This window comes from Hyperolius riggenbachi, chromosome 3, assembly GCF_040937935.1.
Source record: "Hyperolius riggenbachi isolate aHypRig1 chromosome 3, aHypRig1.pri, whole genome shotgun sequence".
Lineage (NCBI taxonomy): Eukaryota > Metazoa > Chordata > Amphibia > Anura > Hyperoliidae > Hyperolius > Hyperolius riggenbachi.
Genome location: NC_090648.1, coordinates 220,018,496 through 220,043,886, shown reverse-complemented (window position 1 = coordinate 220,043,886; position 25,391 = coordinate 220,018,496). Strand labels below are relative to the sequence as shown.

The 25,391-nt window shown below is 40.6% G+C and overlaps 1 protein-coding gene across 5 annotated transcripts in view; it reads left to right on the top strand.

Moving 5' to 3' along the window:
* Positions 1–25,391, top strand: part of VPS13C (vacuolar protein sorting 13 homolog C) — a 390,940-nt gene that overhangs the window by 99,969 nt on the left and 265,580 nt on the right. For all 5 annotated transcript variants that reach the window (XM_068275765.1, XM_068275764.1, XM_068275763.1 and 2 more), the window contains 7 exons: positions 6,352–6,409; positions 6,972–7,099; positions 7,635–7,741; positions 13,005–13,176; positions 16,229–16,291; positions 22,250–22,391; positions 25,206–25,300. In XM_068275765.1, the coding sequence (XP_068131866.1) occupies positions 6,352–6,409; positions 6,972–7,099; positions 7,635–7,741; positions 13,005–13,176; positions 16,229–16,291; positions 22,250–22,391; positions 25,206–25,300 (765 nt within the window). The remainder of the gene's footprint in view (positions 1–6,351; positions 6,410–6,971; positions 7,100–7,634; positions 7,742–13,004; positions 13,177–16,228; positions 16,292–22,249; positions 22,392–25,205; positions 25,301–25,391) is intronic.

Here is a 25,391-nt window from a genome sequence, read left to right as displayed (position 1 = left end):
CCTCAAAGTGAGACTTCAATTTCATGCGGCCCATAGGCCATGCTGCGGTGCTGCATCAATTTTTAGAGCCAACCTGTGTCACCACTCTGCCTCACCCTCGACTCTCCTGTAGTCCCATAGGAATTACTGTTGAATTACAATGAAATAGTTACTGGAGATATTTTCCATACACTGGAAAATATATGAGCATTTTTGTAGTCCTGTAGTGATTACTATGGGACTCAGGAAAATGGCCGCCGAAGTCCCGATCGAGAAGGAGGAACAGCGGAGGACTAAGTACAGAGGCATGGGTCTCTACTGGATGAGTGATTGGTAGCCGCTTACACCAACAGTAGGCACCACTATGCCAGCAGCTGCCACTGCACACTGCATGCTGACAGCACACATGGTAATGGTTTATTTCCTGTGTCATTTTTTTATTTGACAAAATATAACCAACATACTGTACCTCTTGAGGGAATCTCACGTCTAATTTCACTAGTTCGGCACCTAGCTATCCCAAGAATGGTGACATAGCCCCTGGTCGAAAATATGTGGGCACCCCTGTCTTATCCGATGCACACAGAGAAAGCATCAGTCAGGTGTATGTGTTTAGTTTTGATGGCAGAACAGTGATTTTGTCATTGTTCCTGTGTTTTTATCCCCTCACACCCCCCCCCCCCCCCCCAACCAAAAACTCTGGTAGCTTGTAAACAGGTCAAGCACTGGCTGCTTGCTCCCTCTGCTTCTTCTTTCTGTATTTAGTCAATAGTTAACCTAAGATATTTTTTTTTTTTTTATCTGGAGTCTATGGCTTTGCATAAGATATAGAAGTACACTTTCACATCATGCTTGTTTATAGTCCTAGTGTATGTTTGCATTAAAGCGGACCTGAACTCAAAACTTTCTCTTTGCTCTGAAAGATACGCAACAGAATAATAACCTTTAAAGAAAGACATTTCTATCGCGAAAATCGTAACATTTAAAATACATGTAAACACATACAAATAAGTACATTTCTTCCAGAGTAAAATGAGCCATAACTTAATTTTCACCTATAATGCTGTCACTTACAGTATGTAGTAGAAATCTGACAGAACCGACAGGTTTTGGAGTATCCTATCTCCTCATAGGGTTTTCTCAGGGTTTTCTTTATTTTCAAAAGCACTTAGTGAATGGCAGTTGCTCCGTCCAACTGCTAAAAAATGTGTGAAGTGAGCAGGGAGGCTGGCCAGCATCTTTGAGTAAATCCTTTTCAGGGAGTGTCTTTAGAAAGAATAAAGGCCATGCTGAGAATCCCCCATTAGGAGATGGACTAGCCCAAAACCTGTCTGTTGTGTCAGATTTCTACTACCTGCTGTAAGGGACAGCAACATAGGAGAAAAGTAATTTATGGTTTATTTTACCCTGGAAAAAAATGTACTTTTTATTTGTATGTGTTTACATGTATTTTACATTTTACGATTTTTGCGATAGTGGTCCTTTAACCAGCCTGGCGGTATGGACGAGCTCAGCTCAGGCCCTGCTGGGCCGATTTGCATCAAATAAAGAGCAGCACACGCAGCCAGCACTTTGCCAGCCGCGTGTGCTGCCTGATCGCCGCCGCTCTGCGGCGATCCGCCGCGAGCAGCGGCGAAAGAGGGTCCCCCCAGCCGCCTGAGCCCAGCGTAGCCGGAACAAAAAGTTCCGGCCAGCGCTAAGGGCTGGATCGGAGGCGGCTGACGTCAGGACGTCGGCTGACGTCCATGACGTCACTCCGCTCGTCGCTATGGCGACGATGTAAGCAAAACAACGCCTCCGGAGCGCCCTCTAGTGGGCTTTCATGCAGCCAACTTTCAGTTGGCTGCATGAAATAGTTTTTTTTTTTATTTAAAAAAAACCCTCCCGCAGCCGCCCTGGCGATCTTACTAGAACGCCAGGGTGGTTAACCATTTCAGCCCGCGGGGATTTTTCACCTTATGCATCAGAGCAATTTTTTTTACCTCTCATTCATTCGCTAATAACTTTATCACTACTTAACACAATTTCATGATCTATATCTTGTTTTTTCCGCCACTAATTAGGCTTTCTTTGGGTGGTACATTTTGCCAAGAATTATTTTTTTATAAATGCATTTTAACAAGATTAATAAGAAAAAAATGGAAAAAATTCATTATTTCTCAGTTTTTGTCCATTATAGCTTTAAAATAATCCACGCTACCATAATTAAAACCTATGTTTTTTATTTGCCTGTTTGTCTCGGTTATGGCACCATTTAAATTTTGTTCCTATCGCAATGTATGGCGCCAATATTTTATTTGGACATAAAGGTGCATTTTTTCCGTTTTGCGTCCATCAATATTTACAAGCTTATAATTTAAAAAAATGTTCGTAGTATACCCCCTTCAAATGCATATATAAAAAGTTCAGACCCTTAGGTAAATATTTTTTTGTTTTTTAATTGTATTTTTTTTTCCATTAAAAATTTTATTTGGATAATACTTTGGTGTGGGAAATAAACAGTTAATTTTTAATGTTATATGTATAATTTAAAAAATATGTAGATGCAGTTTTACTATTTGGCCACAAGATGGCCACCTTCTGTTTTTTTTTTTCTCCTTGTGCTTCTTGCTACTGGAAGCACATGGGGGATGGGGAATTTTTTTTTGCAGAAAGACTGAAGCCTCTAGTTAGAGCGCTTCGGTTTTTCTGCTGGAGACACGGAACCATGTTCCCGTTCACTGATCCCAGGGCTACTGGGGGACAGCACGGGGCGCGATCGAGCGCAGGAGTGTGCCGAAGCGCAGCAGAGCAGCCGCCCGGACGTGAGTATCACGTCAGGGCGGCAGAAATGTTTAACATCCTGTGTTTACCATTACCAATGAACTCTGCTGTGGCAGGCAACTGACACAGCTACGGGATCAAATTACAACTTGTGCTTAGTCACAAATGAGGGGGAATTAAACAGGCTGTGCAAGAGTTCAAGTCCACTATAAAAAATAAATATATATATATATATATATATATATATATATATATATATATAATTTTTTTTTTTGTTTGTGTATGTCTTATGTGTCAGGTTCACTTGCTGGGCTTTCAGTTGATTGTACGGTTATGTCCAGATTATTCATGGAAATTTACCTGCACACAGGAGTCAATAGTTATGTTTTGTTCTTCTGTTTTATGGGTTTTCCAAGAAAACCACACTACATTATCTTAATAAATGTGTTATATATAAATATTGATTAGTGTTCTTTTTCCTTGTGTTTCTCACTGAGCTGAACTCCACTTCATGTTGGCGCTAGAATGTATTTACTCTGTTGGAACTTGCGTCAAATGCGTGAAAACTTGTTTATCGAGTTAAGTTTTTAATTTCCTATTGGCACACACTCTGTCTGAGGGGTAATGAATCTACCTCTGAAATACATGATGATTATAAATCCATCAATATTCGTGTTACTTTGTGATATGTGTTAGCAGATAAATTAGTCATCCGCGGTTACATGATACTGTTCAATGAAATATCATTTCAGTGTCTATTTTGAGCATTTTTTGATACTGACAAGTGATGTTTCTGATTAAATTATGTTTAGCATTTGTTCAGGAAACCGAGTATATTTTAAGAGACTGTTGGTCTCAATGGAAGTCTACAACTTTCTACTGCCTAATTACCAGTGATGGGCTATATATGCTTTGGTTATTACTATATTTTAGATTTATGAAAAGACATCTGGCAAACGATTGATGTATATGGCCAATGTTATACAGTTTATTTGAATCTGCACATGGACAGCCAATGATCTTTTTTTGAAAATTTTGTAAATGCAAAGTGTACTTTAATATAGTTAAGAGTATGCAATAACCGCCACCTTTCCTACACCAGCTTAGCTTCAAAACGACCATGGCAATTCTATAATAAATCCTAGATAGCATAAGAATGCAATCATTTTTTAGTATACAGCTGTTAATAAACAGAACAGCCAGTGAAACTTTGAAAAGACTAAGGCTTGGTTCAGACACAAAAAGGCATCAAGGTCTGTCCTGTCAGTCTTTGGTATTTGGCATCAGTTTTGTATTATTATTGATTTATAAAGTGCTAACGTATTCTGTAGCACTGTATGTGTTTCTTTGGATGTGTTTATGCATAAATCTGTACGTTTCCGGTCTAGACCAGTCCTGTCAATTTGGTATCCGTTTTGTATGCGTTTCTATGGGTGTGTTCACACTTAAAAGTTGTACATTTCCAGGCCAGTCAGGTAAAGCCGATGGGGCAGGACTAGACTGGATCAGGAATGTACAGATTTATGTGAGAGCCACGCCTACGACATGACCAGCTAATAATTCATGGTATTACATGCTCAGTAGTTCAGAAGAAGTTCATTAATATAGCATGAAAAATGTAAGCAATGCTTGTGTAAAACTAGTGCAAAACAAGAGGTTGCTCCATTGCAAGAATATATTTGTATGCAGTCATGTTGAAAAATCTGCTCCATTGTCTTTTTTTGTCTGATCGAAAGTCGTGAACCAGTCCAGTCATATATGCAATCTAAACATACCCAGTGCTGGGTAAAGATGAGAGGTGCCAACCTTGGGTACAATTTTCAGGAAAGGTTGGAGCACTGCATTTGAATCCGTGCAGTGTACTCACTAGAACAGAGGAAAAGGTCCTCAACGAGGACATGCACTTTTGCCCAAGCAAGCAAACCTATCTACAGGAACGGTTTGCTCTCAGTGCTTTCAATGTATTTCATAAGATGGCTCACTCTTAAACTATCAAAAGCCTACAATAATGGTCACACTGTAGAACACATCACTCTTATCACTCGTATTACTTTTATTACTAGTGAGAGTGATCATTACTGATTAGAAGAATATGGCAACTAAATGTCACATACTGTACATACGGAGTTAAAGCTAACTAGTTAAAATGTCTGTCTAACCTCTTGGAATATAATGAAGGCTTCTATATCTTGACAAAAATGTGGGACAATAAAAGCCAATGAAAACCGTAATAAATCTCTGAACAAACAGTGATCGCTACTAATCTTAGAAATGACCAGAATCTCATCAAGCCAGAAGCAGCCAAGGGGGTCTCATCACCGATTATGTAGAAGAGGTTAAAGATATTACCAGAAGATAGACCCAGACCTTCATCAAGTGAATCTTGGAAATAAGATATTTACAGGATTCACAAAAGACATTCTAAAAAAGATAAATTATTAGGATGATAGGACAGAAGCATTCATCTTGAGTCAGCTATAGTCATGCACACATTTTGGCAAACTTACCTTGAACTCCCATACTTCCTTTTTATCAGAAAAACAAAAATTTGCTTTCCTAAAACAGAAAGAATTTGCGATAATTCAGGTTGGAGTGAGCTCGAGATGTCTCCCAGGCACCACTGCTGAATATATGCAAAAAAATATAATTCCAAAGGATTACTGGCAGAGAAAGCTGTGTGTCTGAGTCCCGGTCTGTTGCATCCCTAGCTGTCTGCAAACTAAAATTACATAATCATGTTCCCATTACAGGAAACCTGAAGTAGGAGGAATACGGAGGCAGCCATCTTCATTTCCTAATAAACAATGCCAGTTGCCTGACTTTTGTATTGATGCTCTGCCTCCAATACTATGTCACTGGCCCAGAATAAGCATGCTGCTCAGATGCTTTGACTCTGGTCTGTCTCCGCTGGCTGCATGCTTGTTGCAGGTGTGTCTCAAAAACCACTAAATCCAAAAGCTCAGAATGACAGCCATGCAACTGGCATGGTTTATAAGAAAATGAGGGTAGCTTCCATATTGCTTTCACATCAGGCTCCCTTTAAAGCGGAACTGTAAACCGCTTAGAAAATAAGTTTCACTTACTGAGGGCTTATGCCAGCCCCCTGCAGCCGACCTATGCCCTCGCAGTCCTGGACCGATCCTCGGTTCTGCCGCGGCTCACTTTTTTTTTCCCTTAATGGAGGTCGACTTCGAAGTCAACCTGCATTGCGCCCTGGCCGTGTGTATCCTAGTACGCATTCCTGTAGCCAAGAGTGGTTGGCGCAGTATGAGAACTTCTCTACTGCGCCTGCGCAGTACGCGTCCGGCTACGGGAACATGAACGAGGAGGCGTGCGGCCAGGGCCACAAAGGCGCAGTTCCCCTAACTGCGCAAAGTGAAAGTGAGCCGCGGCGTGGGACCAGGTCGGCTGCAGGGGGCTGGCAGAAGCCCCAGGTAAGTGAAACACTTTTTTTTTTAAGCAGTTTACAGTTCTGCTTTAAATCACCAAACTATGTAGCAATTTTGGAACCCCATTGAAATTTCTCTTAAAATAATTTTAGTGGGGGACAACTGAGGAAAGTTGTTGCCTTTGTGAAGCAGCTCATGCTATGTTCTATTTTATTTTTAGGCTGATTTGAAATCAAATGTTACATCCAGTAGCGGAAAACCCATAGGTTACCAATATAGTAAGTAAAATCTTTGACATATTTGCTTGTAGTAAAAACATGTTTATAGTATCTCATTTACTGTTGTCGCAACCTAAACACCTGTTATACAAATGCTTGATATTAGTTTAAAGTGAACCAGAGACGAAGCACCCTCATGTATTTTACCATATACATCAGTGGGAACATTAGAGAAAACACCTACCCTGCTCTTTCATTCTTCACTGCTCAGCCTGCTTGTTCAGTCATGATAAAATCCCTGACTGAGCATTCAGTCTGGCTTTGCTCAGGAATCATTATAGCCCAGTCTCTTCTCTGATGTCTTTTCAAGCCCATGCCTGCCCCCGTCCTGCTCTGCTATGACTCAGCTATAATGATTCCTGAGCAAAGCCAGACGGAATTCTCAGTCAGGGAGGATGCTTCGTCTCTGGTTCACTTTAAGTTTGCAACTTTTCTGATACATAATACATTGTATTTAATTATATTAAAGGTAATGTTCAAATGCTTTGTAGTCCTTTTTTATGGACGGTAGATTCAGTGCAATAACATTAATATGTTGCAATTAAATCACATTTTTCATAAGTCTTTCAGCCGGTATCCGCATCAGGAAAGCTTTATATCAACCCTAATTCAGAGCTGGAACAGCGAACTCCAAAGTTAGATTGGAACATGGAAATTCAGCATGTTGCAATAGAACTGACCAAGCCACAGGTAGGTAATATTCAGGAACTTTCAGCTGTTACTTTTTCCATCTACAACCTTTCTTGTGCTTGGCTGGTTGTCACATAGATGAGATCTGCACTCATTATTCCTCAGTTCTGTGATAGTGTTGCATGCTGCAGTTTGGGTGAGATGCTGTAGTGTTGCCAATCTTGTCTAGTAGAAGGAATCCTGAGAACCCCATTTTCTTTAATGAAGGTTATAAAGCAGGGCTGTGGAGTCGGAGTCGAGGAGTCGGAGTCTGGGCAGTTTTGGGCACCCGGAGTCGGAGTCGTTGATTTCATAAACTGAGGAGTCGGGAGTCGGATGATTTTTGTACAAAATCCACAGCACTGTGAAGTATTAGACTAAGGAGTCGGAGTCGAGGAGTCTGAGCCATTTTGGGTACCCGGAGTCGTGGTTTCATAAACTGAGGAGTCGGAAGATTTTTGTACCAACTCCACAGCCCTGTTATAAAGCTGGATCGTGTTGTTGTCCTTGTGTTGCAGCCAACATTGACTGAATATGTTAAAACCTTTATTTACAGTACCTCAGTATGATTGACTTATTGGAGTCGGTAGATTATATGGTGAGGAACATTCCATACCGAAAATTCCGACCACTGGTAACATTGAAAGAAGGCTGCAAAGAGTGGTATGTTGGCAATTTGTAAAATGTTTTTACTGTGTTATCGCTATTAAATTTTCCCCAGCAACATACAATTTGTCTTTGTAGGGTAAGAAAATCAACAGTAAAAGCATAAAACTGAAGTCTCCTCCTTTTTGTCTATTTTATTAGTGACTTTTGAAATGCAGCTATTTTAAGAATTTTGTTTCTATGACTACATAATTTAAGTAGAATTATTGTTATTCACTTACAGTCATCTGTGTATATAAACCTACTTTAAAATATCTTTCTGTTCCTCAACTCCCAGTGGAGCATAGGGCATTGGTGAAGACTCTCCATTCAGATCTATTTGTTGCTTTTCTCTTGATCTCTTTCAATATTCCCATCTTTCTGATTTCTTCTTCCACTGTTTTTTCAAGGCTGTCCCCTTCTTCATTTACCAACAATTATGTGAAACTATAAGAAAGACTAATATAGGCGATGTTGTTATTATTATTATTATAATAATAATGGGATCTATACATCCCAAAATTGAAACAGACTTTGGCCTCAATTCATTAAGATCATGCTTGAGATAAGGCAAGAGAAAACTTGCCACGGCACAGTGAGTTATCTTATCTCTTCATTCCTTAACCTCCCTAGCGGTATGGACAGAAATGTCCGTTCAAAAAAACATGCTGTGAACAGTATAAACATGCATACACATCAATACTCTCCTGCACTGTATACTAGACCCTTGCTTGACACATTTTGGCAAGTTACAGGGAAAAAAAAGTTTTAAAAATAAATTTTATCACTGTTTGCACAGAAATCCTGGGGAAATTGAACGCTGGGAAGGTTAAGTTACCTCCTCTGTAGTTATTTTCATATGTAGTTGATTAACAGCCTGTCTTTAACTTTAGAATTCTGAAGTTATTTTAAGGATTGAAGAGTTAACTTTAGGTTTGCCTGAGGTAAAATATTTCCTGAATACTACATGCCTTATCACCATGGTGATGACTCTAGAAATGTTATTAAAGACAGGAGATAAGCTTAGTGATTTGAGGCCAATGAAGGACTAGAACGTGTTATGGGAAGACGTGTAAGAATTTAGGGATTAGGTTCTTTAATTATAGAACCACGCATTTACTTTAGAGAAACATTGTTTTAGCCAGAAGACTGGATATTCAGAGTTCTGCTTCAAGACCGGGGCCGGATTTACCATAAGGCACTGTAGGCACTTGCCTACAGGCGCCTGATGATGGAAAGGCTGATCACTCCCCTCCCCAAGTGCCTCCCTCCTTCCATATGCAGAGTCCAAAGTGAAGTGTAAATGTGAGGTTACTCACTCTGGTCTCTGCATTCCACTGACCAGAGCTCCCTTCAATTGGGGAAGCTGTAGTTTACTAATACTTTGGGACACCTCTAGCTAATATCTTAAAGGGGAACTGAAGTAAGAGGTATACGGAGGCTGCCATATTTATTTCCTTTTAATCAATACCAGTTGCCTGGCAGCCCTGCTGGTCTATTTCTCTGCAGTAGTATCTGAATAACACCAGAAACAAGCATGCAGCTAGTCTTGTCAGATCTGACTTTAAAGTCTGAAACACCTGATCTGCTGCATGCTTGTTCAGGGGCAATGGCTAATAGTATTAGAGGCAGAGGATCAGCAGGGCTGCTAGGCAACTGGTATTGATTAAAAGGAAATAAACATGGCAGCCTCCATATACCTCTCTTTTCAGTTGTCCTTTAAAGAGAACCTGAACTGAAAATAAAAAGTCAAAATAACCATACACAGGTCATACCTCCTCTGTAGTCCACTCCTCAATCTTTTTCTCCTCTCCTGCATCTCATTTGCCCACTGTGATCAATGGATTTCTCCGTCCTCCATTTTGAAAATGGCCCAATAACTGCTTCCTGGTCAGCACACTGTTAAACTGTAATATCACACCACTTGAGCCATAGGGAAACATGGACATTACCTTGCACATTCAGTTGTAACTGACAGCTGCTGATATATAACTGACAGCAACTGGTATATTTCAGTTCTGACGAAATCTTGCCAGTTCTGACAAAATATTGTCAGAACTGGAAGGGATCACTGTAAGAAGAAAACGGTGAGCTTCTGAAAGGAACTGATGGTGAGATTAGTATGTAATATTCATTTGCAGCTATGTCACGTGTTTATTTTAAATAATTTTCCTCATTTCAGGATCCCTTTAAAGGGAACCTTTAGCTGAGATGGATATAGAGGTTTACTTTTAAACAATACCATTTGCTTGTCAGTCCTGCTGATCTGTTTGTCTGAATCACACGCCTAAACAAGCATGCAGCTAATCCAGTCTGACTTCAATCAGAGCATCGGATCTGTATATTATGGAGCAAAGCACTGCAATGCAGTGCTTTGCTCCATAATACACAGCAACAGTTTTTGCAGCCAATTGTGTGCCGTCTATTTTTCGTTTGTTTATGGTGAACCAGCGACCGCTTGGGCAATCCGGTCGAGACTGAGCACCGGCAAAGTGTACAGGTCATATATACCTGGTGTACTGCTTCCAAGGCGTCCTTTCCACTAACCACGCCTGATCTGCATGCTTGTTGAGGGTCTGTGGCTAAAAGTATTTAGTAAAAGACACAGGATCAGCAGGAGAGTCAGGCAACTGGTATTATTTCAAAAGGAAAAAATCCATATCCTTCTCAGTTTAGGTACCTTTTAATACTAATATCAAGAATAGCTCTGGTTGCCTAATACTAAGGGGCACCTGTAGCTACCTATGACAGGTAAGGGAACTAAGGGAGAAGTGACAGCTGGGCCAGCCAGCACACTTGTGGTGGGGGTTTGTACGTTCATGGACGGTGAAGTCTAGGGTGCCAGGACATCTGTGCCTATAGGCTCCTGTGATATAAATCCAGGCCAGTTTAAGACACATTCAGATACATTTCTAGAGAACAGTTCTGTTATAGGCCTAGTGCACACCAAAAACCGCTAGCAGATCCGCAAAAATGCTGGCAGATTTTGAAACGCTTTTTCTTCTTTTTCTGTAGCGTTTCAGCTACCATTTTGCGGTTTTGTGAAGCGTTTTTGGTGTAGTAGATTTCATGTATTGTTACAGTAAAGCTGTTACTGAACAGCTACTGTAACAAAAAACGCCTGGCAAACCGCTCTGAAGTGCCGTTTTTCAGAGCGGTTTGCGTTTTTCCTATACTTTGAGGCAGAAACGCATCCGCAATCCAAAATCTGCAGCAGCCCGGGAGTATGCGTTTCTGCAAAACGCCTCCCGCTCTGGTGTGCACCAGCCCATTGAAATACATTACCCTAGCGGATCCGCACCCGCAAGCAGATCGCAAACCGCAGCAGAACCGCTCTGGTGTGCACTAGGCCTTAGAGAAACAGTGCATAGAAGCAGTGCTTTTATATGCAAGTGAAACTTGGGAGGTCACACAATCCATTACCACAAAAATCCAGATGTTTGTGGGATCAAGAGGAGAGAGGCGGCTTATTTTAAAATGTTAGGTAAATAGGAGAATGGCAGATACTCTAGGAACTTATGGCGTGCATGAAAAAAGGGCGCCTGGTGGTGTCTAACCCAATTAATGTCCCTCCAGTGGTGCCTGTCATTAAACACCCCCCTGGTGGTGCATAACCCTAACCACTCCCCCTGCAGAAACACCCTTTTACACATAGAAATGATTCTATCTTTTATAACGTAAAGTCTGTACATACAATTATTATTATTATTATTTATTATTATTTAGTATTTATATAGCACCGACATATTACGCAGCGCTGTACAATGTATATATATGTCTTGTCACTAACTGTCCCTCAAAGGAGCTCACAATCTAATCCCTACCATTGCCATATGTCTATATTATGTAGTGTAAGTACTGTAGTCTAGGGCCAATTTTTAGGTGGAGCCAATTAACTTATCTGTATATTTTTGGAATGTGGGAGGAAACCGGAGTGCCTGGAGGAAACCCACGCAGACACGGAGAGAACATACAAACTCTTTGCAGATAGTGCCCTGGCTGGGATTCGAACCAGGGACCCAGCGCTGCAAGGCGAGAGAGCTAACCACTACGCCACCGTGCTGACAAAGGAAATATGACAAAAACTATAACGTTGCAAGCTTCTAAAACGATAACATACTTCGAAAACTTTAATGTCCTAATGCTGTTAACAATATTTATCAGGTGTCCTTTTTTCTGCTTTTTTTTTTCCGCCATATTAACGATAATTGCATTAGAGTCTATGGTGGTGCACTTTCCATCCACTAGCCGCCATTGCCCTTTTTTCCTGCTACCAACGTATGTGTTCTGTTCCTCAGAAGAACTGTCTCATGATGTTTGCACATTGCAGCATGAGTAATCCAGGATGTGTGACTGAAGACCGCCTTGCATGAAAAGATGCTTTACAATATTTATGATCTTGGCTGAGGTTGTTTGAATTAACTTAGCAACGTGTAGTATGATCTCATTGTAAGGAGGTACTACTCATTCCTAATGCTGATAATCAACCGTCACTTGTTATAAGCTAGTTGAAAATGTGACAATGTGCGTGCAACTCCTATAGTTTAACATCCCATATCAGTTCAAGGTTTTTTGGAGTATTGCTGAAGACAAAAAGGGGTTTAAATATACTTCAATAGTTTATTATATATAACTGACTTATAAGAGGTTTTTTTTAATTTTTTAAATTACTTAGTTGATGAAAAACTGAACAGTCTGTACTGATGGTGTTTAATTGCTCATATAAAGCACTTCCATTAACCAATCTTGAAGTGTACCAGAGAAGGCACAATAGCGCTTATTTATGCTTACCTGGGGCTTACTCCAGCCCTATACGCACTGTGGCTTCCCTTGTCCTCTTCAGCCCATCCATTTTGGCACTTCGATTCCCAGTAATCCAGTCATTTGCTGCCAGCCGAGGGAGTCCCCTGGAGTGTTCTGTGCCTGCGTAGTACTACTGCGCAGGCAGGTGCAGAATGCTCCAAGGGTCGGGAGCACGACGAGGAGCTTAGCCGAGCCAGCATGCACAGAAGGCCTGACACAATGGTCATAGTGGCATAACTGAGGAGGACGCAGGGGAAGGCCATGGCACTTATGGGGCTGGAGGAAGCCTTAGGTAAGTATAAATTAGCTGTAGTGATCCATCTCAGGGTCCCATGTAACTGTGTACAATTAAAATATTTTACTATTCTGTGTAAGCATTTTATTTAGAGCTATAGTAAAATTATCTTTCATTTTTAAACAAATGTTCCTTTGATCCATGACAAATGTTCTTCCCCTACATGTTCGTGTTTGGGTGCAGGTGGAACTATGCTATTACTAGCATCCTGGAAGTTAATGTAAGAAGGAAGTCTCACATGTGGTCTTGGAGTTACATAGCACAACACCGGAAAAACCTAAAAGATTACAAGAATGCTTACAAGGTCAAACTCACCCAAAGCAAAGTTCCTGAGGAAACTGTTAAGGAATTACAGGTGACATTGCTGTAGCCTCAATAATGTTATACAGTAAACTCACATGGGTATTCAAAAGTTTTTGGTTTTTTTAAGAGTACAGACACTCTTATGGTGCCCTAACACTAGATGATTTTTCCTGCCAAATCCCAAGAATATATTATTCGATCAGATTTGGTCACTCCAATCAAATGTACTAGAAATCGATGCACCAACCCAATCATTAATTTAGTTGATTGATCGTAAAAAAAATGGAAAATTATTGGTGGCAAGCCGGCAATGGCAGTAGATGAACGGCCCAGAGTATAGCGCTGCACCAAGCTATAAGGAACATATCTTTCTCTGATCTTAAAGGGAGGTTTGGTTGGTCATGAGGGGTTTCTAAAAAGGATATTTTGATATTTTTGGTTTGGGTTAGATTTTATTTTTAAGCGGGTTAAAACCCTGACATAATATTCAATGAAAACATTTTTACCTACTTTTTATATGCCATACGGTTATCATATTTGCATTAGTGCATAAGTAGTATTATTCATATAGAAGTTATAGGTTTCGAAAAGTACAGTTTTTTTGCTTTGTGAGCTGACTTTGCATTTTATTAATAACTGGTTTTATTCATTGCTGTTTTGCTGGAAGACAAGCTTTCAGTGTCTCTCTGTCTCCAGTAGCTTCTCTGCAGTCAGAGAATGTGTCACATTCCTCACTTGATACATTTAAGTAAACACAATGTAACATTATCTGAAGTTCGGATGCTGCAGCATTTCACTGCACTAAACTTTCAAGCTCTGTGTGTAACCCTTCGAATGCTGGTCTAGTAAAAAAAAAAAAATATGCTGGTTGCATATAATCTGCTGTAAATAATGTTTTAGTGCAAAGGTGAAATGCAGGGTTATGTACCACTTTTAGGGGAAGTTATGGGTTAGAACTTAGAACAGGTTATGCACAAAAGAAGCTGGTATGCCTGGCACTCAGCAGTGGGGGGTTTCAAGTGAAGGGAAAAGTCTTTTGCACCAGTAGGTACCAACTCCGTCCTATTCACTCCACTGTGGGCTATACATGAGGGAGCGTGCTTCCAGACAAAATGGGAACATAACAATATCACAGAACACACAAGGCAGTCCGTGCACAGCTTCCTGAAATCACGTTTATTTCGCCATATTCTTTCGCCAGCAGGCAGAAACAATGTCACATTGCATAAGACATGTAAAAACAGTGGATCGATCTGACCTGAGTGAAGGACGGGTGCGGGAGGGTGACCAGGGGATGAGAGGACGGCGCAACAGCCGTTTCGCGCCGGTGTGGCGCTTGTTCACGTGCGTTTGTCCCAGGGCAATGGCGGCGTGCACGGACTTCCGAGATGTTCCCTGGAAGCCCCGCCCATCACGCACGCCATTGGCCCATAGTGTTGGGGAGTGAAGTGTTCGGGTTGGAGGGGAGGAGACCTGCTACGTGACAGTGTGGGAGTGGGGGATGATGAATCCGCCTGTTGGGTGGGTCCGTGAGGAAATAGGGGAGGATCGCCAAGGTCCGGCGAATGTAATGGTGACGTGCTTGCATATATTCAACAAGTGCCAAACATTGCCTACGACATACAATTGTGGGCTAACATGCCAAAAAAGGTTTCACCCTTATCATAAAACTATAAAAACTGTGCATATACTATACCTATCAGGAAAATCTACATCACCCCAGTAGATCCTATTGTCATTACTGTTTCGGTCTCCGTCTGCTGCCATTAAAGGAACATCTTTATTTAAATATTCAAATTAAAACCACCTCGTATCCCTACTAAAAACACTAGAGGAGGGGAGGAATAAGGGAGAGAGAAGGGGAGAACGAAGCCAAAGGACTAGCCCCTCAGTGTAAACCTCTGTTCCCACCTAATGTCCTTTCCATTCTAAACCGACCACCATTGGTTCGGCCAGGTTAAGTATCCCCCAGAGTATTGTATCAGGAGGCGCTAAGAAAGGGAAAGAGGGGCACAGACCACCGTCACGCGGTCTACCAGAGGGAACACTGGGGAGCAACTTAACATCATAGAGGAAGGGAGAGCCGCATGAGGCTAACACCACAGCCTACGTCCTATTGGGGTTAAGCCAGGAATGGGGTGGGGGTGTACTAGACCAGACAGTGCATAGGCAGGATGGTCTACCCTATTGGGGGAGAAAAGGGTGTCAACCAGCCCAACTCTTCCCCCATAAAAAAGGGAGAGTGAACTTGGCCACCAGAATTCCGGTGGCACCTTCTGTCACAACGACCTCCATGCTCACTCTGCACCTGTCCTTCCACCCACTCCTTTCATGCACTATTGCTCTGGGCATGCCCGTGAGCGGCGGTGCAAAATCTCCTGTACCCAGGACGTCCACCGATGTGCAGAATGTAAAGAGAAACACTTACAGAGGTGTATGAAACGAAGAGGTTCCCCAATATGCCGAGAAAATAAGCTCCCCAAAGAAAGAGGGAAAGATAAGAAAGGGAGAAGAAGAAAGGAGAGGGGGGAGGTGCATCAATAGGGGGGGGAAATGGGGAAAAGATTGGGGGCCATACACTCTTGAGTCAGAGAGAGGGGGGGGAGGGGAAATACCACACATTCCCAAGTCCATATACAAGTCTATAGAGAAAGGGGAGGCGCCTGAAGCTCGACAGATCTCTCCTGATCTCAAGGATCAAGGAAACAAGATAGTTCCAGCCTATCATTGAGGCCCAAAGGCCCCATTGCCTCAGTACGTAAGATTATGCGAGATTCGCGACGAGTTAGCTCCTGATCTCTATTGCCTCCTCTCCTTGGGTTTGCAACATGCAGGAGTCCCGCAAATTTTAAACACTTGGACAGGTTATGTTGGTCTACATTTGAACTGGGAAGGTTGGGGGCAGGAGTTTATGCAAAAATAAGTGAATTGGTTAGGACTAGTTGAACGATGGAGTTAAATCATTGAAGTTGTCAACAAAAACAATGTCTCTTAAAAAAACAAGCTATGAAGCAGAGTACCAACGCCACAATACCAGAACAAAAATTTGCATGCTTAGCTAACAGTTCCGTCAGTTATTTGTGTGTCTTTCGTTTGCATTACAGGCTATGGAAAAAAATCTTGATGTCTTTAACATAATCCTAGGCAGACAGCAAGCCCAAGCAGAGGTAACCAAATGCTAACATTTAAATTTCTTCTGTTCTATGTAAAATTTGAAGTTTTAAATCAGGATGATACCATTTTTTGGTTAACTTAAAGGATCACAAAAAAGTAACATTGAAAATACATATGTGCATAAACTTATAAGCATTTCTCTCTGAGTAAAATGCACTGTAGATACATTTTCTCTCATGTTGCGGTCACTTGCAGTAGGCAGTGAAAATCTGACATCTCTGACAGGTTTCAGATTCGTCGGTCTCCCCATGGGGGTTTCTCAGTAGTTATTTTTTTATCTTTAAAAAAGTACTCCATGGTAAGGACCTATACAGAGATTCTGGCAGTCTCTCCAAACGCTTGCACACATTTTGACAGTTTTACTCGGCAATTGCCAATCAATAAGGGGTTCTGAAAATATATAAAACCCTGATCGCCCTTAACAAGATGGACTAGTACAAAACCTGTCAGATTTGTACAATTTATTGTAAGCAACATAGAAAAAGAGAATTGTATAGTGCAATCAACTCTGGAACAAATGCACATTTTATTTATATGCAGATAAACAAAATTAAAAATGTTGCTCTTTTTAATTAATAATAATAATAATAATAATAATTATAATAAAATCACAGCAGCAATCAGATACCACCAAAAGAGAGCTCTATTTGTGAGAAGAAAAAGAGGTAAAATTAATTTGGGTGCCAAGTTGTAGACCAAGCAATAAACCATTAAAGTTGTGAAGGGCCGAATTGTAAAAAATGGCCTGGTCACTAGGGGAGTATAACCCTCTGGGCCTTACGTGGTTAAAATAACATACCAGGTGATGACCTTGAGGCTGTGTGGCAGTGTGGGCCCGCCTGACAATTTTTTTTCCTGAGGTTTCCGTGTCTTCAGAGGCTAGTGGCCACAAAAGGTGTTCTGTGTCCAGCTGCATTTCTGTTTGGCACTATAGTTGGCTTAACCACTTCACCACTGAGGGGTTTTACCCCTTGAACACCAGAGCAATTTTCACCTTTCAGCGCTCCTTCCATTCATTCGTCTATAACTTTATTATTACTTATCGCAATGAAATGAACTATATCTTGTTTTTTTCGCCACCAATTAGGCTTTCTTTAGGTGGGACACTATGCCAAGAATTATTTTATTCTAAATGTGTTTTAATGGGAAAATAGGATAAAATGTGGGAAAATTATTTTTCAGTTTTCGGCCATTATAGTTTTTAAATAATGCATGCTACTGTAATTAAAACCCATGAAATGTATTTGCCCATTTGTCCCGGTTATAAAACCATTTAATTTATGTCCCTATCACAATGTTTGGCAACAATATTTTATTTGGAAATAAAGGTGCATTTTTTTTCAGTTTTGCATTTATCCCTAATTACAAGCCCGCAGTTTATAAAGTAACAGTGTTATACCCTCTTGACATTAATATTTAAAAAGTTCAGTCCTTAAGGTAACTATTTATGTTTTTTTTTATTGTATTTTTTTTTTTAATTACAAAAAAAATAAAAAATTGTGGAGTGTGGGAGGTAATGAGTTAATCTGTGTAAATGTAATGTGTTTGTATATGTAAAATGCTTTAGGGTGTAGTTTTACTATTTGGCCGCAAGATGGCCACAGTGTTTGTTTACATGCGACCTGTAAGCGTCCGGAAGGACGCTTACAGGAAGCAGTACGAGGCTGAGAAGATCACAATGATCGCGCTGTTTCTAATAGAAGCTGCGGATCATTGCGGGGGCTTAGATCAACGAACGGGAATGGATTTTCCCATTCATTGATGAGCGGGCAGCGGCATGCACGAGCGGCGGGAGCGCGGAAGGTACGGATTTCTCCGTCCCTGGTTTTTTAGGGGGGAAAAAAGGGACGGAGAAATTCGTACCGCGGGGTGTTAAGTGGTTAAGGAAGTGGGCAGGTACCCACGAAATGCGCGGCCATATGCTTATTAAAAGTTTTTCTATTATACGAATTTGTCGTCTTGAGATAAGCCACCTCATTTTTTTTATATTTTAGCTGTTTTTAACAGTATTATTACACTTTAGGCGCCTCTTTCCCCTTTTGCTACCCAGTACCCATCCTCCCTTGGGAGGGGTGATCTATTTGGCTAGGTGTTTACCACTTCTGCAACTATCTGGAATCTTTTACTTAGCGACCAAGTCCAGTTCATCTGAACACCCGAGTGGACACAGGTTTGTTCATCTCCACCTGCCTTCAATGGTCAGTTGCGCATTTGCAACCCTCTTATGAGCACCACCATTGTTGTTACTTACTACACAATTGGGTCTCCTGTTGTCTGTTTTTTTTTTTTTTTTCCCCACTCCAGGGTGCTCAATGATTACTCTACATATCCACATCCAAAAGGCGTTGTTCTTAATAATTCTTTCCCCAATTTGCATGTCTGGGAACACCTTATGCCATCCCTTATTAAAATGTGCTTTATGCTGGGAATCCACGGTTCATTTTGGAGCCATTTAGATGGTTCGATAGATAATTTCTGATGTATCCGATCTCCCGTTCGATCGTTTTGCCGCTCGATTACTGAAAAAGATAAGAAAAACAAGCAGAAGATAAGAGAATCGAGTGGAGAATCGAGCAGCAACGCATCGTGTATTCCCAACATTTGGTTGGAAATGGACTTCGTTAATCAGCTTCAGAAGTTCTTAGCGTAAGAGTCTCTCTGTCCCTGGTTTTAGGAATTTACCAAATGACGTAAATTGTACTATGCAAGACACATTACTAAAATGTTTGCTTATAAATTGTTTGACATTAGGAAATGTTGTTTTGGTATACTATATTCTTGCTGAAGTTCCCGAAAAGAAAGCCATGTGTGGTAGCAGAGGCGGGACAAGGTCCTCTAGCACCCAAGGCTGAGACACCAAAGTGCGCCCCTCCATCCCTGCCACCTTAGCCGTCACACACTGATTGCTATTAGACTAAGAGGCGCCACAGGGCCCACAACCTCCCCAACACCTTAATATCTAGTTATCTGGCTTGCAGTCACTGCCATGTATCCCCTTTTCTTATTTCTTTCTGTTTCAAACACAATTAGGAATGACAGCTGAATGAATTGTGCTCCCCCTCCTACACTGCGCCCTGAGGCTGGAGCCTCTCCAGCCTATGCCTATGCCTCGGCCCGGCCCTGTGTGGTAGTGAAGAGTCAGCAGGTTACTTAACTTGCATATCCCCTTTTCTTCCAATGTGTACATTTATCGACTGGGTCTAGGGCCTGACCGCTGTATCTATGAATGTTTTAAGAGATTTTTGTGCTATAGTCCTCAACTTGACCACTAAGGAAATTTTTCCCTTTGAGAACTAGAGCAATTTTCACCTTTTCAGTGCTCCTCCCTTTCATTCGCCAAGAACTTAATCACTACTAATCACAATGAAATAATCTATATCTTGTTTTTTTGCCACCAATTAGGCTTTTTTTAGGTGGTACATTTTGCTAAGAATTATTATATTCTAAATGCCTTTTAATGGGAATAAGTAAAAAATGGAAAAAAATTCATTATTTCATAGATTTTGGGCATTCTAGTTTTAACCACGTAAGCCCACAGGGTTGTTTATTTTTTGCATCTGAGCAACTTTCACCTCCCATTCATTTGCCAATAACTTTATCACTACTTGTCACAATTAATTGATCTATATTTTGTTTTTTTGGCCACCAATTAGGCTTTCTTTGGGTGATACATTTTGCTAAGAATTAATTTATTCTAAATCCATTTTAACAGGAATATTAAGAAATAGAGAAAAATCATTATTTCTCAGATTTTAGCCATTATAGTTTGAAATTAATACATGCTACCGTAATTAAAACCCATGTACTTGTATTTGTCCATTTGTCCTGCTTATTACACCATTTAAATTCTGTCCCTATCACAATGTATGGCGCTGATATTTTATTTGGAAATAAAGGTGCATTTTTTTCAATTTGCATACATCACTATTTACAAGCCCATAATTTAAAAAAAATATATTAATATACTCCTTTGACATGCATATGTAAAAAGTTCAGACTTGGGTAACTATTTGTTTTTTGTTTTTGTTTTTTATTGTAATTTTTTAAAATGTTATTTTTTAATTAAACATTTTGTTTGGGTAATTTTTTTTGGTGTGAGAGGTAAACGGCTAATTTTAAATGTAAAATAATGTATTTATTTCATAAAAAACGGGTGAGGGTGTAGTTTTACTATTTGGCCACACTCAAAAAGTCCTGGAAGCGCGATCGTACGCTTTCAGAAAGCATTAGGGGGACGGGAAACTTTGTGACTCAGAAAAACAGCAGCCTCTGATAAGAGGCCTTGGTTTTTCTGCGGGGTGCTTTGATCCGACCCGAGGGAGTGCGCGCAGCCTATCTGGATGAGAATGTTTGTCCAGATAGGCTTAAGTGGTTAAAATAATACATGCTACCATAATTAAAACCCACGCCGTTTATTTGCCTATTTATCCCGGCTATTACACTGTTTAAATGATGTCCCTATCATAATGTATGGCGCCAATATTTTATTTGGAAATAAAGGTGAGTTTTTTTCAGTTTTGCATCCATCTCGATTTACAAGTCCAAATTTCAAAAATAACAGTAATATACCCTCTTGACCTACATATTAAAAAGTTCAGATGCTAAGGTAACTATTTGTTTTTTTTTCCTATGATTTTTTTATTTGGGTATTTATAGGAGCGTGTGGGAGGTATGGAGTTAAATTTTAAATGAAGTATAGGTCTTTTTATTAAAAAAAAAAATCTATATGTAATTTTACTATTTGGCCACAAGATGTCCTCACGCATTACTTTCCATTGCATACTATTAGTACGCTAAACGGGAAGAAATGCATGGAGGTGTTACGAAGTTAAACATGACAGCGGCCTTTCATTGATGCCGGTGATCATCATTGACACAGGGGCTTAGATTAATGAATGGGATCTACAGTCTCATTCATCTCCCCTCGGCGACGTGTACCCAAGTGGGAGCTAGCAGCGGCCGTTCGCTGCAGTAGACTGATAACTACGTCCCTGGGACTTGAGGTGAAGTTTCCCATGGCGTAGATATACTGCAGTGGATGCAACAAGTGGTTAATAGATGCCTTTTATCTATTTTGAAATACCAATTAATAGGTTTTATATTTTATATGTTTTTTAATTAATTCTATCACTGTATATTGCCTTACTGACGTCAGAGAGGTACTCTCTGCCCTTGCTCTTTTTGTAATTACTTCCCTGACCTATTGTGAGTCGAGAGACTGCACTGAGTATTAAAACTGAATATTCAGAATTACCAGAGGGTCCCTCCTACCTTTAAAACCTCTAAGTCAAGGTCAGAGATTAATCAGACATTCATTTTTTTTTTACCTGATCTGAGGCCAGTTGCAGTGATGTATAGTGCCCTTCAGACCGCCACGTGCAATCCCAACAATGCCAATTTAACATGCCTATCATCAGAATCCGTTTACTCGCCGAGCACAACTGGGTAGTGTCCAGAATTAATTTTAGCAACAGGAGGACACCGTAGGTAATAAAAACTGATTTGTCTAATTTTTTTTTTTCCTCGTCCTGCCTGAAAGATATTTTTTTTTTATGTGGAAATGTGACCATTCATGTTTTATATTGTACTAGTAGACCCCATGCCCATTTAAAAACTGGCTCTAGGTCTTTTTTTTTTTTTTTCTACTGCTGCTGCCAGTGCGCATGCGCGCGCACGCATGCACCTGCCCTCCCTGGTCCCGTCTAGCTGTCTGTACTGCGCACATGCTCAGTAGCAAATAACAAGGACACAGGGACAGCTGGACGCAGCGACACAGGGAGATTATTATAGAGGATTATGTTTCTGTTATCTGGGTCATACTTTTGAACCAAAATTAAGAATTAAGAATGCATTTATATTTGTGCTTTCTTTGGTGGAATAGCTATAATCTGGTAACCATAAATTATACCTTGTAAGATCATCTCATCTAAATAAGGTATCTGTCCTTTTAGATGGTAAGATCAGGACAGAAGTTACTGGCTAAAAAATCAGCCCAGAGTGGAGAGAAGAAGAGTGGAGGCTGGTTTGGAGGATTCTGGGGAAAGAAGGATACTGCGAAGAAGGAAGACTCTGATGAACCTTCTGTACCAGAAAGTAATGCAACATTAATGTTATGGGCTGCGTTGGGATCTAGTCAATTGGTGTCATTCAAATCATGTACCATGTTTTGAACACAGCAAGCTGCGTATACAGTTTCTGTTGCTTACAGACATATTCATTAAAAGTGATGAGAGGTCTTTGTGCACATTTAAATCTAAACATCAATTTTTAAAATAATGGCTTACAGTTCTCATCAGCTCAGTTATAGTAGCTTTAAAATATTCGGACTGGTTAGGGATTTTGTTTCTCATTATAGATAAACCTTTTTAATTGAAAGGCCAACTAAACATTAGTCATATGGAAAACAATATTGTATAAAAAAATCTGCGTCCATTTACCCAATTATTTGTCATTTTGCAGGTTAGAGAGCTGGTAACCGGTCATGTAATTCACTTATTAACTACTGAACTTTGCTGTCAGTTGTAGTTTTCATTGGTTTTCTATATTCAGTCCAATTTTCCTTTTCAGAGCATAGCAATAGTGGAATATGCAACAGTGATCATTTTCTTTGACCTTTACAATGTAGCCACTAAGTCTGTTTTTCCATAATGTATTAAATAAGTGTCTAAATTATCACTTGTTTATAATCTGCTTGAGGGCTGCCTAAAATGTTGGCTCTTGAGTTTGGAAACAGAGTTGCTGCAAACTAGGCAGCTAAAGGAACATTTAAAGGGGAACTTCAGCTTAACCTCCTGGGGGATACAATTATATCGCCCAGGAGGTGGTGCAGCACTATTTTTAAAATTTTTTTATTTTTTAAATCATGTAGCGAGCCCAGGGCTCGCTACATGATAGCCGCTGTGCAGCGGCATCCCCCCACCCCCTCCGATCGCCTCCGGCATACAAAGCAAACAGGAAATCCCGTTCAGAACGGGATTTCCTGTTTGGCTTCCCCCGTCGCTATGGCGATGATCGGGATGACGTCAACGACGTCGTGACGTCAGAGGGAATCTCGATCCACCCCTCAGCGCTGCCTGGCACTGATTGGCCAGGCTGCGCATGGGGTCTTGGGGGGGGGGGGGGGGAGCGGCACGGCGGGTAGCGGCGAATCAGCGCGGAGCGGTGGCGATCGGTATATACACGCAGCTAGCAAAGTGCTAGCTGCGTGCAACAAAAATAAATTATGCAAATTGGCCCACCGGGGCCTGAGAAATCCTCTGTGGCGGCTTACCCCGAGCTCAGCTCGGGATTATCTCCCAGAGGGTTAAACAAACATACTGTCATTAAGTTACATTAGTTATGTTAATTAAAATAGATACAGTAGGTAATATAATCTCTTACCCACCTTGTTTTAAAACAACCGACAAATATTTGTGATTTCATGGGGGTAGCCATCTTTTTGTTTGAAAGGAGGTGACGGGACATGAGACACAGTTCCAACTGTACTGTGTCCTGATCACCCCTCCCAGCTGTGTGCGCTAGGCTTCAAATCTCAAATTCAAAACAAAAAGAAAAACATTTTTTGCTCCAAAACAGCAGAAGGAGAACATCATCAGAAATCCCATCATGCTTTGCACACCATCAGGGGAAAAATGCCCAGGCAGTTTTCTAATGTGCAGCTAAAAATAAGGCTTGGGTAAGAAAAGCAAGGTGCCATGAAACTGTTAAATAAATACCAAGCCTTTTCAGTGCTGCGGAGTAGATTTTTAGTTGGGAAGTTCACTTTAAGAAGTTTTGCACTGCAAAATATATAAACTCTTTAGTGTTTACTTTTGTGCACCCATAGTGGCTTCTCTACATGGCTCATGTGCATATGTCTAATGACATCATGGTGCATCTCACAACAAGAACACTGTTGTGTTGAACTACCAGGTGGGTGGGAAACTTCACCCCATAGCACTGGGTCCTAGTTGTACAGATGTACATGCATTACAAACTACAGGTTAACTTGCACTTTGATGGCTTTTAAAAGATTGAAGCATTTAAAAAAGGTGTAAAATACAAATGTTCCTCTTTAGTACATGAGTCAGGGAAATATGGCATTTTCTCATATGGCTGATATAACAGTAAGAGAGAAGGTGGCACAATCCAAGCAATGTATGCTCTTTTATTGGGAAATGAAACCTGCATAGCAACGTTTAGGAGCGATGGTCATAGCTCTTCCAGCTTGTTCAAGTGGGGAAATTGAATTTCCCAACAAAAGCATAAGTTACTTGGATGGTGCCATGCCCGGCTTCTCTTTACTCCTATAATAGCCATGTAAGAAAATGCCATGATGTTTCATTGGATTGAGTACTAAAAAGGAACATTTGTATTTTACACTTTAAAAAAAAAAATGTTTAAGGCCCTGTTCACGGTGGTCAGTTGCATCGCAGAATAATTCTGCATGTCAATTCCCTGCCCCTGCAAATCCATTGGCCTGTTCACATTAACTGATCGCATTATTCTAACTTTTAACCCGCTGCATGCAGACTTTGTATTAAAGTCTATGGCCAGTCTCCATTGGAGTTCAGTAATTATCAGAATCATTTATTTTGCCAAGTACAAACGGGGGTTTGTACACGGAATTGGTTTTGGCTCATACAGGTTCTGAAAGGATGGGGGGGGGGGGGGATAATTGCTTTTATCAGAAGAGCGACACTGTTTACAAATGGAAACCAGCTACAAAATGACGTTTGTTAGGCACAAACGTACATGTAGAGAGTTATACTTGTATTTGATGCAAGTGAGGAATTTTCACGGTTTTGTTTTTAATACACAGTGTGCATTTGCTAGTTATACTGAATTTAATTTTAGTTTTTATTTTATATATGTGTTTAATAGTGTGTATCATGATAAACCACATTTCCGTGTCACACTGAATTTCAGAAATTGATGACCTCATGACCCCAGAGGAAAAAAAGAAGCTTTTTACAGCTATAGGATACAGCGAAAGCTCACATAATCTTGCATTGTCTAAAGAAGTAAGTGAAATTGAGTACTCAAATGATGGTAGGAAAATCGATGATGAATTTACTTGAAGTTGCCATGAAGTTGATTGTTATACAATACAGC